The sequence below is a fragment of the Hirundo rustica genome, chromosome 25, assembly GCF_015227805.2.
Source record: "Hirundo rustica isolate bHirRus1 chromosome 25, bHirRus1.pri.v3, whole genome shotgun sequence".
NCBI lineage: Eukaryota > Metazoa > Chordata > Aves > Passeriformes > Hirundinidae > Hirundo > Hirundo rustica.
Window position 1 is genome coordinate 3,921,316 of NC_053474.1, and position 16,961 is coordinate 3,938,276.

The 16,961-nt window shown below is 59.1% G+C and overlaps 2 protein-coding genes across 3 annotated transcripts; one reads left to right on the forward strand and one right to left on the reverse strand.

The window, feature by feature from the left end:
* Positions 1-1,404: 1,404 nt before the first annotated feature.
* On the reverse strand, positions 1,405-5,866 carry TRNP1 (TMF1 regulated nuclear protein 1). The gene is made up of 4 exons (XM_040085980.1): positions 5,736-5,866; positions 5,056-5,252; positions 2,911-2,936; positions 1,405-1,767 (listed from the first exon to the last, which is right to left on the reverse strand). The coding sequence occupies exons 1-4, from the start codon at positions 5,864-5,866 to the stop codon at positions 1,405-1,407; spliced, it is 717 nt and encodes a 238-aa protein (XP_039941914.1).
* Positions 5,705-13,812, forward strand: KDF1 (keratinocyte differentiation factor 1). Of its 2 annotated transcripts, none has more exons than XM_040086437.2 (5): positions 5,705-5,778; positions 6,959-7,132; positions 9,012-10,095; positions 10,908-10,982; positions 11,571-13,812. In XM_040086437.2, the coding sequence occupies exons 3-5, from the start codon at positions 9,030-9,032 to the stop codon at positions 11,651-11,653; spliced, it is 1,224 nt and encodes a 407-aa protein (XP_039942371.1). In that variant the 5' UTR covers positions 5,705-5,778; positions 6,959-7,132; positions 9,012-9,029; the 3' UTR covers positions 11,654-13,812. The 2 variants fall into 2 exon arrangements, with proteins under 2 accessions (XP_039942371.1, XP_039942370.1); XM_040086436.2 differs by lacking the exon at positions 5,705-5,778 and adding an exon at positions 6,234-6,424.
* Positions 13,813-16,961: the final 3,149 nt, after the last annotated feature.

A 16,961-nucleotide genomic window follows, 5' to 3' on the forward strand; every position in this document is an offset into this window, starting at 1 on the left:
TCCCCGGAGCCCACACCGCCGGCCAGGGATGCTGTAGGCGCGGTGGCCCCGAGCCCGCTCCACTCTCCGCCGAGGTTTGCAGGGGATGCGCCGGGGCTGCCCCGTGGGAGTCACAGTCCCAGCAGTGTCCCCAGGGCTGCGGTCCCCTCCCGGGGGCCGCGGGGCTCGGACGGGGAAGGGGTCCTGCCCCAGAGCGGCTGCCCTGAACCTGCTGCCTTCAGGAGGGAGGCGACCCCAGACCGGGCTGGGGGTGCTGGCAGCAGATTCCTCTATAAACACCCCCAAACCTGGCAAGATCCTCCAGAAATCCCAGACTCTGAAAGGTCTCCCAACCCTAGGGAGGTTCCCAGAACCCGCTGGGTCTCCCAGCCTCGTGTCCCCCCAGTTTGCTGATTCACTGCACCCCCCAGACCCGGACCCTGACCCTGCAGGGTCCTTCCAGCACCACAATCCTCAGGGATGCTCTCCCCACCAAATTCCTCAGGGCACCCCAAGGTCCCCAGACCCTGCTGGGTCCCCTGGGGTGCCCTAATACCACGAGGTCCCCTATGGAACCCCGAATACCCCAAAGTCTCCCCCCATCAGAACCCTCTGGGGTCCCCAGACCCTGCTGGGTACCCCACAGAGACCCTGAGACCCTGCAGGATCTCCCTCAAGGCACCTTCAAGGATGCTTAAGCCCTTCCAACCCACTGGGTCCCGTCCCACTGGACTCTTCAGACCACCTCCAAGGTCCCAGACCCAGCCACGTCCCCCAGACCCCCCTCCCCTTCAGGATCCCTCTGGGACCCCCAAATCCATTGGGATCCAGCCCATCGGATTCCCCAGACCCTGCTGGGTCCCCCCACCCCATAGGGTCCCCTGGACCCTCCACATTCTGCAGAATTGAACTGTAACCCTCAAACCCACCAGTTCCAAACCCAGCAGACTCCTCCAAAGGACCCCAGACCCCGCTGGGTTATCCCACATCCTGCAGGGTCCCCAAGGCCCCTCACACTCACTGACCCCAGGACTCCCAAACCCACCAGGAGCCATCCCCCCAGACTCCCCAAGACTCCCTGAACGACCCCGGGCCCTACTGGATCCCCCCACAGCACAGGGTCCCACTCTTCCATCAGCGAGCCCCACGAGGCGTCCCTCCACTTTCAGAGCCCCCTAACTCCCCGAGTCCCCACGGATCAAACTCCCTCAAGTACCCCAGACCCCCCCAGCTCCCCAAACCTCCCGCGTCCCCACCATTCCGACTTCCCAAGGCCTTCTGAAGGACAGGATCCCCCTCAGATCCTGCAGGGTCCCCCAGACCCGCCAAGGTATCCCCCACTTTCAGAACCCCCTGGCTCCCCACCCATCAACCCCCCCATCCCCGAGCACCCCAGCCCCCCGCAGCCCCCCGCACCGTCCGTCCCTAGGCGGAGCCGCGGGTGGCTGCGGGCAGGCGGCGCACGGGGGTACCGGCGGCGGCCCCGCGGCTCCGTGCGGGGGCCCAGGGCACGCAGCTGCGGAGGGCGCGGGCGGCGGCCAGGAGCGCCCCGGGCCGGGGGCGCGGGCGGCGGCGGAGCCCCTTCTGCAGCCGCTGGCTTTGGGCCGCCAGCGCCAGCTGAGCCTGAGCCACGCCGGCGCCGAGGCGGCCCAGGGTCTCGGCGCGGGCGGCCAGGCGCAGCTCGGCGTGCAGCAGAGCGCAGTGAACCTGCCGCACCCTCCCCTCCAGCTCGGCCGCCGCCCGCCGCCGCCCCTCGGCCGCCACCAGCCTCCGCCGCGCCGCCGCCAGCTCCACCGCGCCGGGGTCGCCGCTCTTGCCGTCGCCGCCGGTGCCGCCGCCGCGGGACGGGCGCTGAGCGTCGCCGCCGGTGGGGCTCGGAGGTGCCGGTGTCGGTGCCGCCGCCGCCGCTGCTGCAGCCATGGGAGCGGGAGCGGCGGCGGAGAGATGCGGCGGGGATATATAGCCCGGGGGCGGTGCCGGCGGCCGCGGCTCGGCCCCGACGGGGGCGGCTCCGGCACGGGCTGCGCACCGGCACGGGGGAAGGGGGTGGGGGACACGGGACCCTCGGCCGGGTATGGGCCGGCGCTGCACCGGCTCCGGGCTCGGCGCGGCACCGGGGCCGGGCACGGCCCGCTACGGGCTCGATCCTACACCGGGCCCGGTGCCGGCACTGATGGGACCCCGGGCTCGGCACGGTACAGCCCTGGCGGGGCTCGGTATGGCACCGTCAGGGGTTCGGGCTCGGTACCAGTACCGGGCACCGGGCTCGGTACAGCTCGGTACGGCACCGCCCCGGCGGCGTTAGTGGTGCCGGAAAACTGCCCTCCCTTGGAGGGGTCGGTGGGAAATGCGGAGCTGGGGACGGGTGGGATCGCTGGGAAGCGCTGGGAAGGTCACCGAGGGATCACTGGGAGCGGCTGTAGCTGGGGTGTCCCGGGGAAGGGGCGTCCTTGGTCCTGTGCCCGTCACAGCAACGTCGCTGTTGGCATTCCGTCATTCACTCGGTATTGATAAAGCTGGGAGGGGGCTGCAGCGGGAGGTGCCGCTGCCACCTCGCTCCCCCCAGAGCCTGGTTTTTGGGGTTCCTCCAGTGGGAATGTCAGCCTCAGCGGCTGCATCTTCCTGTCGGTGCGTGGGTCTCTCATCGGAGCAGCAGAGATGGCAGAAACCAGGTGTCAAGGTTTCATCCCACCCCCGGGCTGGAATAAAAGCCTAAGTCAAAAAAAGCAAAAACCCAGCCTAAATCTGTTTCAGGCAGAGCCACATCCAGGCCTTCAGTGGATGTCGCCCACGGGGCTGGTGACATTTTTCCTTTCCTTACCTTAGGAGGGAAAAAAAAAAAAAAAATCTCTTGTGCTTTGCATCACATTCCTGCTCCTGCCGGGCTGCCACACGTCTGCCAGGCACCGGAGCAGCGTCAGCGGCTGCTGCGTCACTGCTCCGGCCCCCGCTGCCGGCTCATCCCAACCCCCGGCTGCCACCGCATCCCCCCTGCCCGCGGTCGGAACACGGCTCCGACATTCCCTGAAGCTCCTCAGGCTGGTCTCCGGGCCGTGGGGAAGCTGAAATTCACCTTGAACGATCTTCGTCTGTCTGATACAAACGCTGCTCTAAAGTGGGGTGTAGAAGTTGAGGGGTGCTGCTCCAGCGTGGGGTTAAAGCTCTTTTCGTGCTTCCTCTGCCCCCAGCCCCCAAAAAAAACCTGTGGGGATAGGCAGGAATTAAACAGAGCATGGTCCTATCTCATTTTTTTGCTCTGATTTGGTGGAACCCGGACCCTCAAGGGTACTCCCAAAAGGGGAAAGGGCTGAGGTGTCTCCTACCCTGAGCTTGCCCCGTTCCCCCAAAATGAAACCGCAGAATCGCAGAGGTTGGAGGGACCTCAGGAGGCGCCTGCTCCGTCATTACCTGCCCAGAAAATAATTGCTTTTTTGGGTCACCCCCCGTGTCTGCCCTGCTTGATGTCTTCCCAGCTCCAGTCCCTGCTCCGGGGTGAGAAAAGGACATGGGAAGGGGAGCAGCTGTGCCTGGATGTGAGTTTAAGAAATAAAAAGGTGAGGCTGAGGGTGAGCCCCCAGAGAAGCCGTGTCTCCGGGCTGTCCCAGCAGCAAGCAGACAGCGGCTGGTAAATGCAAATAGTAGAACAAGACAAGGAATGCCCCTGCCCTGAGGTGAGGCACAGCCCGAGTCCCCAGAACCCTCCGGCACTGCAGGATTTCTGCTCGGGCTGCCGAGCTATTAATGATTTAGCAGAGGAGGCTGCAATTAACAGCGCTCAGAATAAACCTCGGTGATGCAAAAGCCCGGTGGGAGCTTCGTTCTCCCTTTGTTCTCCCTGCCCTGGCAGTGCCCCTCTGCCAAGGCACTGAGCACCGGGATGGGACACGGGGATGGGACACGGGGATGGGACAGCGGGATGGGACACAGGGATGGGACACAGGGATGGGACACAGGGATGGGACACGGGGATGGGACAGCGGGATGGGACACGGGGGTGGGACAGTGAGATGGGACACGGGGATGGGACACCGGGGTGGGACACGGGGATGGGACACCAGGATGGGACAGTGAGATGGGACACGGGGATGGGACACCGGGATGGGACACGGGGATGGGACACCGGGATGGGACAGCGGGATGGGACATGGGGATGGGACAGCGGGATGGGACACGGGGATGGGACATGGGGATGGGACACGAGGATGGGACACCGGGATGGGACACGGGGATGGGACACCGGGATGGGACACGGGGATGGGACATGGGGATGGGACACGGGGATGGGACACCGGGGTGGGACACTGGATTGCGACACTGGGATGGGGCAGCAGGATGGGACACCGGGATGAGACACTGGATTGGGACACCTGGATGAGACCCCGCCCTGCGTCCTGCGGCCAGCACAGCCCCTGGGATTCCCCCGGGACACGGGGATTAGGGATGGATGCAGGAGGACAGAGGCGAGGGATGAGCAGCGGCCTCATCTCCAGCCTCTGTAAAGCCCCGCGCTGGGATGTGCTCCAGAAAAACGAAGCCTTATTACAGGCAGCAATAATTAACGTCGCTGCCATCTCTCCCAGCCTCTCCTCCGTTTTTTCCCCGGGTGTCCCAGTTACCAGGGCAGGAGGGACTCAGGCGCTGCTCTTTCATCCTGGCACAGTTTTAGGGAAGGAATCCTGCATCAGGATTTCAGGTTGGAGCCCCAGGACTCCAGGGCTGACGCAGCTCCCTGTGCCACCATCCCGGACCCAGCGATGCAGCAGCAGTTTGAGACACGGTGACAGCTCAGCTGGGAGGTGATGGGGCACAGGGAGAACTCAGGAGCTGAGCAGGTCTGGGTTCAGAGGGTCACGCTGTGATGACACATTTCCAAGCAGTGCTGTGAGTTATCCACGAATTGGAGAAACAGCACCAGCTGGACTTCAGTGCCAGAAGCCAGGACAAATAAAAACAATCTTTGTGCCTTTTGGAGAAGGAATGAGCTTCTTGGTACTGACACCATCCTTTAAACTGATTTCTCTCTCCTCTTTCCTCTTGGAAATTGGTACCAGAATCAACATACAGCTGCCATTCCACCAGGCTCCTTCCCTGCTGCCGCCTTCCCAATGGGTTTCTTTCCTTTTCTCCAAACCTCCGACCCCCCAGGAGCGAACCACCAGCTGTTTGGGACAGGGACACTTCGGGACGGGGATCCTCGGGCAGTGAGACTGGGAGATGGGATCGCTCGGGGTGGGCACAGGGACCCTCGGGGAGGCGATTCTTCCCGGCAGGATCTTTGGGACCAGGACCCTGGGAACGAGGGCTGGTTTGGGGCGCAGACTCTCGGGGCAAACGCTCGGCTGCTCTGCCCGTCCCAGGGTCTGTGCCCGGTGTGTGTCGCAGTCTGTGCCGGGGTCTGTGCTGGGGTTTGTGCCCGGCTCTGTGCCCGAGTTCGTGGCCAGGTCTATGCCCAGTCTCTGCCCGGGTCTGCGCCCGGGTCTGTGACGGGGTTTGTGCCCGGGTCTGTGCTGGGGTCTGTGCTCGGGTCTGTACCGGGGTCTGTGCCCTGGTCTCTGCCCAGGTCTGTGCCCGGGTTTACGGCTCTGTGCCCGGCTCTGTGCCCGGTCTGTGTCCGGGCCCGTGCCCGGGTTTATGCCCGGGTTGTGCCCGTGTTTATGGCTCTGTGCCCGGCTCTGTGCCCGGCCCTGGCACGGAGCAGCTTCGCCCGCCGCTCTCTGCTGTCCCTCGGCGCGGCCCGTCCGGGTCACGTGGCGCACCTGGCCCAGGTGAGGCGGGGCCGGACGCGCTCCCGGCTCGCAGGTAACGAGAGCCCGGCCCGGCCCGGCCCCGGCATCAGCGCCGACCCCGGCCCCGGCATCAGCCCCGGGCTTTGCTCCGGCCCCGGCATCAGCCCCGGGCTCGGCTCCGGCCCCGCCGCCGCCGCCCGGCGCTTCCCCACCCGGCCCGGCCCGGGGCAGCCGCAGGCCGCGGGGAGGGAGGGAGGGAGGGAGGGAGGGAGGCAGGGGAGAGGGAGAGAGGAAGGGAGGGTTCGTCCGTCACCCCCACACCGGGATCCCCTCGGTCCCAGGGCTGCCCCCGCCACGGCGCCCTCTCCCTCGCCGGGGTCAGGGACCCGGTGTGCCCGGGCCCGGCGGGGGACAGCCCCGGTACCCCGCCAGCGGCTGTCCTCCGTGCCCCGCACTGCCCCTCCCCGCTGCCCCGGGACCTTCCCCGCCCGGCCCTGGGGAAGGCTGGTGGCGGTCGGAGCTTTCCCGGGGGGTTCGGGTGTCCCTGGTCCCCGTTGGGGTCGGCTCTGACTCCCAGGGCTGCCAGACGAAGTGGGGGGCGCGGGGGGAGCCCGTGCAGCGCAGGACAGGCTGGGATGGGTCTGCTCCCTGCTGTTCCTGCTGCCAGCTTCTCCTCTCCCCAGAAATCCCCCATCTGGAGGACATGGCGGGGACCCGAGGTAGGCAGAGGGGGCTCTGTTTGGAGCTCGGGTGGGTCTCCCATTTTCCTTCCCTTTCGTTTGGGTCAGACTCTGTTCGTGGTGCGGCCCTGGTTGTCAGCTGGAACGGGGTGGGTGTTTTGGGCCAGAGGCACACGGGAGCAAGAGGCAGTTCCATGGCCAGGTTGTTTATATCCCAAATAGCTGAGAGAGAGAGAGAGGAGATGCTGCATCCCCAGGGATGCACAGGGAGGATGCTGGATCTGCTTTTACTCTGGGTCAGGATCGCCATCCCTGCCCGGTGCCAGCAGAGCAGTTGGGAACAGGAGCTTAACGGGTGAATTCCGGCTCCTGGCAAGGCCCCTTAGGACACTTCACAGCTGTGGAAGCATCCACAGAGTTCAGAGAATCTGTATCAGGGTGTAAATCCTGTCTCCTGAATTTAGGAGACATTTCCCTTGCTGCCAGCAACACCAGCAGCGTGGTTGTAGGCAAATGGAAGTGATGTCGTCCAGGAGATTCAACTTAATTGAGATTTTTTTAAAACTTTCCAAGGGAATCCTGCCTTCTGAACAATGAAGATCTTAGACCCTGGCTAACTCTGAGTCCTGAGAACCCTTTGTGGATCCTTCCTGGCTGCTCTGGAGCAGATGCTGAGGCTCCCTGGAGGGATCTTCTCCAGTCACTCACGGTGCCTGCGTGAGAGCAGAGGAAGCTCCCAACCATCGTGTGAGTAACCCGGGGATGTGGATTTTGGTCTGAGCGTTTATTTATGGCTGAGGGGTTTGGTCCAGTCTGTTCCTGTGCTGGGGAAGCTTCTGGATCGAGGAGCTGTGTCCTGCCTGTGCTCCTGAGGAACTTTTCCATGTGGTCCAGAGGTCCCAGAAACGTGAGCTGTGATGGGAATGGGTGAGCCCAGAGGTGTCTCTGACACCTGTGCCTGCAGGTCTTTTCCTTGGAGCTGAGATAATGCTCCTCTCTCTGTCCAAGATGCTCCAAAATTCCAGGATATTGTCTGTTACATAAAGGAGTGTTGCTGTGCAATGCTGATGTTGGGTCTCTCAGTAAGGCCTTGGAATGAAAAGAAACATCCCAGTGAGCAGCTCCCAGTTCAGCTCAAATGTTTTCATTTCGTTTCATGGGTTTTTTTCAGTCTGTTTTTAAATTTTGAACTGCATTACAAAAACGAGGAAGTCGAAGGGAAAAAAACCCCGACTTGTTCTGAAGTGAAAGAAACTAAAACTCTCCAGTGATGCTGAGGTGAGGCAGCTCAGCACTGAAACTCGAGCGTGTGGGGCTTTTTATTTTGAATGTGCAAAGGGAGCTCCTGGGATGAATCTTCACAAGGCAACAGAGCCAAAATATTCCTGGAAAGCAGTGGTGTGCTGTAACTGCCTGGCTTTCAGTCTGGGCCTGTTTCTTTGTGGGGAAAATGTGACTGTTGGTTTAAAAACCAGGGAAAAAGAGGCAATGCTCTAACAAGGTCTGACAGATTTATTTATTCATGCTTGAGGTGCCCTATAGAAAGTCTATAGTAAGGCAATGAGGGCAGCCCTAAAACACTTAAGCCATAGCTGGGCTCTCACTGCTTATTAATTACCCTAATTAGTATTTAAAAGGATCTCTTGGAGGTGAAAGCGGCGTTAGCCAAGAAGCCTGGAAACCATGGGGAATTTCGGGACCCACCACAGCCTGGGATAAAGGCAGAGCAGCACAAGTGCTGACCTGGCTTTCCTCACATCGCCCCGTGCTGAGGTTTAATAATAAAGAGATTGAAAACAGGGAGAGTGAAGGTGTCCAAGTGTGGCAGTGCCGGTGCACGCTGTAACAAGAGTTCCCTCCTGCCTGCAGAGCTGAGCAGGGTCTGCTGTGGGGTTTCTCCAGCAGGGTTTGTAAAGGTTTTGTTCCCATGGGGAGTGATTTGAGACTGACTCGTTGACAAGATGTTTTCCTTAATCCAGATGAAGACATAGGGAAGTCTTTGACATCACCCGACCTTAGCATGACTGGCAAAAATCATTAGTGTTGGTAATGCTGTCGTTGCTAAATCCTCTAAATTGAAATAGCAGCAAATAACTGTGGAGTTGGAATTGGCAGCTTGCATAATGATGGATTGCTTGTCATCTCCTCCTGGGCTCGATGTGTTTTGAAATGGATAAGTGCTGTCAGGGCCCAGCCTAATCCTGAGGAATGCAAGACAAAGGGAAGTTGTTTAAAAAAAGATACTTTCCCTTTGGAGCCTGGCAGTGGCTCCACCTCCAGCTGTGCTGCTCCTTTATTGCTCTGGGGCTGAGTCCTCTTCCAGCTGCGTGGAGGAAACTCTTCTGTAGGTTCCTGGGATTTTGCAGTCTGAAAATAGCCCTTTTAAAGCATCTCTCTTTAAAAGGAAGAGGAACCCAAAGGAAGCAGCAGAGCTTGGGTAGAGCCCCGGAATGAGAGCCCTGAGTGAGAGCAGCATGAGTCCTGATGCCAAATATTCCCACAAATCACAGAAATGTTGCCCGTGGGAATCTCTGGCCGTCAGATCCCTCTGTGCTGACGGACAGCTCGCCGAGGTGGGCCTGGTGATGGGTCAGTTGCCGTGGTTTGAGCCCTGTGTGTCCCGCAGGTGCCCGAGAGCCGAGCCATGCTGGGCCGCAGGAGCCCCGGGCAGCGGCAGCAGCCGTGCCGGGAGGACGCGTCCCTGCGGACACGGGCAGCCAGGGACACGGACGTCAGCCTGGAGGTGTTCAGCGGCTCCACGCCCGAGATCAAGGCCAGCCGCAGCAGAGCCCAGCAGATGCGGGACAGGAAAGGGCGCAAGGCCGAGCTCAAAGACTCCAACGGCCGAGAGGCAGAGACCATCACCTTCATCTCTGGGACAGCAGAGGCTCCCCCAAACCAGAGCTTGTGCTGCTCCTCCCTGTCCCAGGCCTGGAACACGTACAAGGCCGTTTTCTGTTGCATAGTGACGTGTGGGGGCTGCTTCCAGGATTGCAGCGTCTGCATTCCCTATCCAGGGCCTGCTGAGACCTCCACAGATGAGGGGAAGAACGGAGACTACAACGGGCGGCTGCCAAACAGCCCCGCCAACGCATCTCCTGCCGAGAAGAACGGGAACCAGATCAAAAAGTCCAGCATGGGCAGCAGTTTCAGTTACCCAGACGTGAAGCTGAAGGGCATCCCCGTCTATCCAAACAGGAACCCCAACCACCACCTGGAATCTGACTCCTGCTGCAAGGAGCTCCTGGAGAAGCCCTTCAGGAACAGCATAGAGAAGCCACCGCTCCCCAGCAGCCACCGGAGCTCGGAGGAGTATTATTCCTTCCACGAGTCCGACGTGGACATCAGCGAGCTGAACGGCTCCATGTCCAGCCGGCAGATCGACGTCCTGATCTTCAAGAAGCTCACGGAGCTGTTCAGCGTCCACCAGATCGACGAGCTGGCCAAGTGCACCTCGGACACCGTCTTCCTGGAGAAGACCAACAAGATCTCGGACCTCATCAACAGCATAACTCAGGACTACAACCTGGATGAGCAGGATGCCGAGTGCAGGCTGGTGCGAGGCATCATCCGCATCAGCACCCGCAAAAGCAGAGTGCGGCCACACATCCCCATCCCGGGCCAGGGCCACGAGGAGAAGTCCGGCCGGGGCAACGCGCCCGACAGCGGGAACGAGACAATGCTGGAGTCCATGGTCATCAGCCAGGACGGTACGTGGGGGTCCCTGGGTGCTGCAAGAGGGTTGTGTTACCAAAGGCACGGAGATGTGGCACTGGAGCGGGGCTGGGAGTGTCTGTCCCCAGTGGGTTTGTTCTCCTGGGATGTGTGAGTGGAGGTCCTTATGGGGAGCTCTGCTTCTCACCCTCCCTGTGCTGTGGCTTTCTCGAGCCTGTTTTTCCTTGCCCATGAGGTTTGTGCTGAGCAGTGGATGGGTTTGTGCTGCTGCCGCTGCCTGTGCTCGTCTAAGGGAGGCGGAAAAACCGTGAGTCCAACTGAACTGGTAGGACCAGACGAGCTGCTTGTGCCAGAGGATGTCCAGTTACTCAGCTGGCTCTGTCCCACGTGCTGCCTGGCTAATGCCACCCTTAGGCTCCAGTGACAGTGTGTCCTCAGAGCCCAGACCTCCTCCACACAGTGAATATCCCTGCAAAAAGGAGGGAAGGGCAGTTCCACGGCACCAGTGCCTCCTGCTTCTTCCTCCTTGTGAGAGCAGCCTCAAGTGTCTGAGCTCCAGAGCAAGTTATGACAGAGTTTGTTGTAGAAAAACCTTGAAAAGCTGAGCATGGGGGACAAGGAGATATCCAGAAGTAGCAGAGGAAACTGTGTGGGCGTTGTGCTTCCCAGATTAGCACAGAGGCTGCTCCTGGGATTTAAGGACACACAGCTCAGGCTACCCACACAATGGCAGAAGCAATGGGAAGAATCAGATTCTGCTTCTCCTGCTCCCTGAGGGGACCCCTGACAGGGATCCTCAATGCTGAGTCATCCTGAACTGTCTCAGGCCCTCTTGGTTTCGTTCCAGAGCTGGCCGTGCAGATTTCGGAGGAGACGCCGGCGGATGTGATGGCCAGGAACATGAGGCGGCACAGCAGCGCAGGTAACGCACCTGCCCGGGGCCCTGGCTGCACAGGGAGGCCCTGAACCTCCCCTGCTTCGCGTCCTCACCCTCCACAGAGGCTGAGCTGACCCTGCTCCTCAGGCTCCCCTCAGTTCTCCTGGGCTTTGGGAGTGATGGAGCTCGGACGCTCCCAGGGTTGGTGGGATCTTTTTGGAAAGCGGTGAAATCCAAGAGTGGCACATTCCCTGTCCTTGCACAGGGCCTGACCCCAGAGCTTTCAGGCTCTCTGTGCCTTGATGAAGTTTGGGGCTGTGTTTGGGGTGTGACTGCCAGAGGTCACAGCTGGGCGAGACTGGGAACAAAAGGAACTGTGCAAAAGGGAAGAGTGACGGGGTGCCCCGAGCTCTGATCCTCCCAAAGAGCAGCCCAGGGCTAAAAGACAAGTTTCCTCCTGCTCTGTCCTGGGAGATGGCTGCAGTGCAGGCAGGGCTGTTCCCTGCCACGGCTTTGTGTGGCTTTCTCCTCCCTCATGGTACACAAAGCCTCCTGTGGCAGCTCCCTCCCCGCTGCCAGGCTGCTGTGCTTCCCCTGGGCTAACGGCACCGTCTCTTCTCTTTCCTCCCCAAGGCTCTCCGACCAGCAGAGATTCCTCTTTCCAGGACACAGAGACTGACTCATCTGGGGCTCCTCTGCTCCAGGTGTACTGCTAAAGGACCCAAGCAGCAGGGAGGCATTCCAGGGCTTTGCTCCTCTTTCCATGTGGAGTGTGCTGTGCCACATTTGATTTTTTCCCCACCCCAGTCTACCCTGATCCTTATTGAAGCCAGATTCCTCCTGCTGTCTGAATTTCACTGGATATTTTGGTTTCTTTGGACAATCAAGGAAGCAAACTGCGGAGCTAATGAACTTGGGAGGTGGAATGTGTGCCCAGGGAGGAGAAGATGGACAAGGAAGTAGCAGATAACCTGTGCCTCTGTGATTTCTGCAAATCACATTTAGCTCCAGCAGCCTCAGTGGCTCAGCCCTTTCACTCTTTTGAGGACCTGTTGTACAATTCCTGCTTCCTGGCGTTGCCAAAGTGAACTTGGGTAGGGAATAACTGTGTGGTGTCTCTGCTGGTGCTGATGCTGAGGTGCAGGCTGAGATCCTGCTCTGTAGGGACCCAAATCTCTATTTAAAGTGCCTGTATTGGTCCCACAAACTCAAAGTCTTCTACCCATGGTGTTTTCAGTAGCCAGATCTGCCTTTCCCTGCTGACCCTCGGTGTCATCTCCTGCTGCCTCATGAGGAGAAGGTTCAGGTTTATGGGGTTCATTTAATTTTTGGCCTCTTGGCTCCGCTCCTGGGACAGTGCCAGTGTTGGGGTGGCTGCTCGGCTGCCCCTGCACGAGCAGACTGTGGGGATCGGCCCTGCCAGCCTGCTGTGGCTCCTGGGGGTGAGGCATTCCCAGGAGCACACACCGTGTCCTGCCTGCCAGCAGCTCCCCCTCACTCCAAGCCAATCCCTCCGTGCCTCTCCTGGGACAGCCTGGAGCAGGATTGTGCCAAGTGAGGGGAGCACCATTCACTCCTGACCCTTTGTGGTTCAGAGCTGGGCTGTTTGACTGCTCCACTAGAAAATCCCTTAAAAGTGGTTTGCTTTGCAAGGAAAGGCTCCTCAGAGTGCCTGCAGAGGGTTTGTGAGGTGCTGCTGGTCCCTTCCTTTCCCTGTGGGCACTCAGCACCTTGTCCTTCCCTTTGCTCCCCTCTGGCAGCACCGAGGCAGGAGATGGGCACTGCTGTCCCTGGAGGGCTGCAGCAGGAGGAAGCTGCATCTGTGGTGTTGCCGCTTGGTTGTTTATCACAAAGTGAACACATCAAGCCATGGGATTTGTCTGGAGATTTTGGGTGCCCTTGGGCGTGAACAGAGAACGCTTCATTGAATTTACCAGCCCTAGGATGAACACACCCGCTGGATTTTGGGGAGAGAGAAGCTCAGACAGGCCCTGGGCTTCGGTGTGGACCAGGGTTTTGTGCCTCAGTTGGACTGAAATGTGCCTCAGTTGAAATGAAATGTGCCTTCGTTGAAATGAAATGTGCCTCTATTTTACAGCCTGTGATTGCTCTTCAGAGGTTTGGGCAGGGAGGAAGGATTTAATTCCTCTCATGAGCTCTCAGGCTTCTTTAAAAGGCCAAAACCCTTTGAAATGGACAGTCCCTGTTTTTATAAACCACTGGCTTTTTTCAGAGTGCGCTTTCAGAAATCAGGGGCATTAGAGACCACACCTGGAGACACTGTCAGAGAGAGATTTCGAAGATAAAGGGAAGAGACTGAGCCTTGGATTTGGCTTCCCCTCCCTGCTTTGTGTTTAAAGCCGTTGGTTTATGAGAAATCGAGTTTATACAAGGACAAGACTTGAAGCAAGGCCAGGCTGGGACTCCCAGGGGAGCTGTGTGAGGTCACCCCCTTCCGAATGCTGCCCGTCCTGAGGGACCTGCTTGGCTTCTGCTTCTCATGGGTTTGTACATTGTTACTTGGACAAGTTTTCCTCAAAGCTGTGCACTGAGGTGTCACCTGGGTCACACTGACACAGCTCTGTGGGCTCTGCTTTGGAGACAGGGGCTGAGCTGGGCTTGCAATGAGCTGCAGTTGCTGGTACTGAGCAAATGGACGTTTTTAGTGTCTAGTCAGGGTGTGAAGAATGAGTGTGTGTGGATTAAACTAGCAAAAAAGTCCCCAAGCCCCCCAAAAACTCACTAAGAGGAAGACTGTCAACTCGATGGTCCCTGAAGCTGGTTCACCTGTGGTGTCTTATGGGATTCTTTTTGCACTCCTTGGCCTTAAATGTTCTGGTTTGGTCTTTTTTATAAAGTCAAAGTTGTGCTCTTTACCTGTGCTGTGCCTTTTCCGTTCCTGTTTTCACCAGCTGGGGGATCCTGGGCTGTGGGTTGCACAGAGGGTGGCTGATTCCTGCTGTCCCAGATGGACAAAGATATTTTCATCCATTTGGTAGCTGCAGGGGGATCCTGAATGCCAGGCTGGTGTCTGGATGCAAACGAAGGAGCCTCTGGGGAAGTGTTTGTGGACATGCAGGGAAACGTGGGCCTTCCCTGAGTGGTGATGCTGGAACTGAGCTCTGGGAAAGCTGAGCCTGAGGGGGAGAATTCCCAAGTTGTCCCTGTGATGTCACCAGCTCGTGGTAGCAAATGGGTTTGCTCTGCAGGATCAGCTCAGGGACGGAGGGTGGCCCAGCCTCTGACCCTGTGACTTGAAGGACCAGTTCTGCACTTTCCAATTTCAGTACAAATCCCAGGATAACCTGCAGGGCTCCATTCCTGGCCGCTGACCTTCCCTCAGCCTCCTGGGGCAGGGGCTGGGCAGTGCTGGGGGAGGTTTCCCTCTGGTGCACAGGACCAGGATGTGTTTCCCGGGAGGATTTCAGAGCCATGAGCAGGTAAATGCTGCCTTCTCTCGGCTGGGAAGGGTCTCTGGGGATGTTTTTGTGTCTGGAGCCCTCAGACCAGCTGGGTGGGGCCCGTCAGCCCAGCTGTGTTCAGCAGCTTCCCTTTGGAGTTTGCTGCATGGACCGTGGGTTTCCTTGCTCACATCCACAGGTGGAATGAATCCCTGGGGATTTTGTCTGCAGGAAGTTGTTTGCTGTGGATGAAGCTGTCTTGGCTCTTGCTGGAGTGGTTTTTGCTCTGAGCATCAGTGTTGAGTGATCTGACCATGTTGCCCGAGTGGAGATCTCACGAACACGAGAGCCTTTACCTGGCCACACAGCTCTGGAGGTGTTCTCTCTCACTGGTACTTCCTTCTGGGAGCCTGACTCAGCACCTGGCTTCTCCTGAAGACATTGTTTGGTTTTATTTGGTTTGGTTTTGCCAGGAGAGTCTCCAGAGACTCCCACTTTGTGTGTCCTTCTGTGCTGTGACCTCAGAGGGATCCTGTCCTGCCCAGCCCGAGCTGTCCCACTGCCCATGGACCCTGGGGTCGAGCTGAGGAAGCTCAGGAGCTCTGCAGGGAATGGCTGCAGAAGTGGTAAAGAAATTCCTCTCCACATCCACACCCTGAGCTGCTGAATTCTTTATTTCAGTGTGGCTTAGACATTAGGAAGCAGATGGATGGACCCTAAATCCTCACAGCCTGGCCCTTGCAGTAACAAAGCAGCTGAGGCTCCTCGCAAAACTACACGGTAACATCCAATACTCGCTGTTCCTCTTCCCTTCCTTGGGGTTTTGCTGTTCCATCGCTCTTCCCAAAGCAGTCCTGGAGTCTGGGATATTTCCCAAATGCTCTAAGCTGCAATATTCATTAATAAAAGCTAAGCCAGGAGCTGTGTTAAGGAAAAAAAGTCCAAATGACTGGGGAAAACTTCACCCTCTCGAAAGCTCTCTGCAGAGTCTGTTCTGCCTTGCTTTTAAAGGAGGTGGGATGGGGCCCTGTGCAGGTGAGGAGCTCCGGGCTCTGCCCTCCGGCTGGTGGCAGCACCGAATCGGCTTCTCCAGGTGACCTGACACAGGTGTGGAAAGACAAACGGACCTTTGTGACCTGTCCCTGTCCAGCACCGCCCTTCCGGCTCTGCTGGGGCTCGGGCACCACCACAAGGAGGTGTTTGCAGGGTTTGGATCCCTGGTGGTGCTCAGCACGTCCCTGCCGTGGGCACGAGGACAAGGCCACCCTCCGTGGTCTCCGGGGGTCTCAGCCTGAGCTGGGGCTTTGCTTTCCTTAAACCTTGAGCAGCTGCTCGGAGCGGGCAGGGTTTATCCCAGGGGAAGCTGCTTTAGGAAGCAAAAGGCTGCTCCCAATTCACTTTGGCCTGAGGAAAGTGGTGGCTGGGGGTGTTTGCAGAGGACAAGGCCGCCGGTGAAACACCTTCTGTTCCGCTGGCCCAGGGGCTGAAGTCCAGGGGCAGCTCTGGGATCAGCCACGGTTCACAAACACGGCCCGGGCGTTCACCTCCTCCGCGGGGTCAGGGCAGCAGGGATGGCCCCATTCTCCCAGTGACGCTCCTTCCTCCCAAAAATCTCTCCCCCAGCTTCCCTGGGGTTCCTTTTCTCCGTCTTCTCTCAGCTGCCACCGGAACCAGCAAATCTGGGATTTCCCAGTTATTACCAGCCGTGACCCCGCAGTGGCTGAGGACAGGAGAGCCCCAGGACCCGGGGAGCACTGAGGGAGCTCTGCGCTTCCACAGGGCAGGGACTGCCAGGCCCAGGAGCTGCCAGGCCCAGGAGCTGCCAGGCCAGGCTGGGGGTTCTGGTGTACGATACAGGGCTGAGGAGGAAACGGGGAAAGAACAAAGCTACACGTTGGGCTTGGGGTGGTGCCGTGGACTCTGCTGGCTTGTGGCTGGCCTGGTGCCTGCCCGGGCTTGCCCCTGGGGAGGGGCTGGGAGCAGGATGCGGATTCTGCTGCAGGTGCAGGGTCTGGCCCTGCTCCCCTGGCTCCAGCACCTGCAGGGAGCAGCAGCAGCACTGGCAGAGCTGAGAACGGGGTGGAGCTCATCACACCCCAGAGCAGCTCTGCCCTCCCAGCTCACCTGTCCCACAAACCAGGGTTCAGTGCACACAGGCAGGCAGCTCATTCTGGGGCTAAAACCTTCAAATTCAGCACAGTCTGGCTTTTTGTATGAAAACAGGAGCTGCTGCTCTTTTATCAGGGCCAGAGCATGGACAGGCAGGTGTGTGCAGGTGATCTGTGAGACAAACAGCCCGGAAGATCCAGGCCAGAGCACTCCAGAGGCAGCTGCCCCCATCTGACTCCTTGCTCACCCTCAAGGTCCCCGCTCTGCTGGGTGGGGGCTGCTTTTTGACCCCAGGAGCCTGTAAAACTGAGAGACTTCATGCAAACAATGCTCTGCTGCTCCAAAAACAACCCCACCACGCCAGGTGCTGCGCCAGGCCGGACTTTGCCCCAACAGGATTTTCAGCCGTTTGTGCCCATCCCTTGGGGAGGAGGTAGAGATGTTTGGGGGAGGCAGAGGGAAGAGCCACAGCAGCAGGGATCTGGGACAGAGCCCAGGATTTCCTGATGCTCTC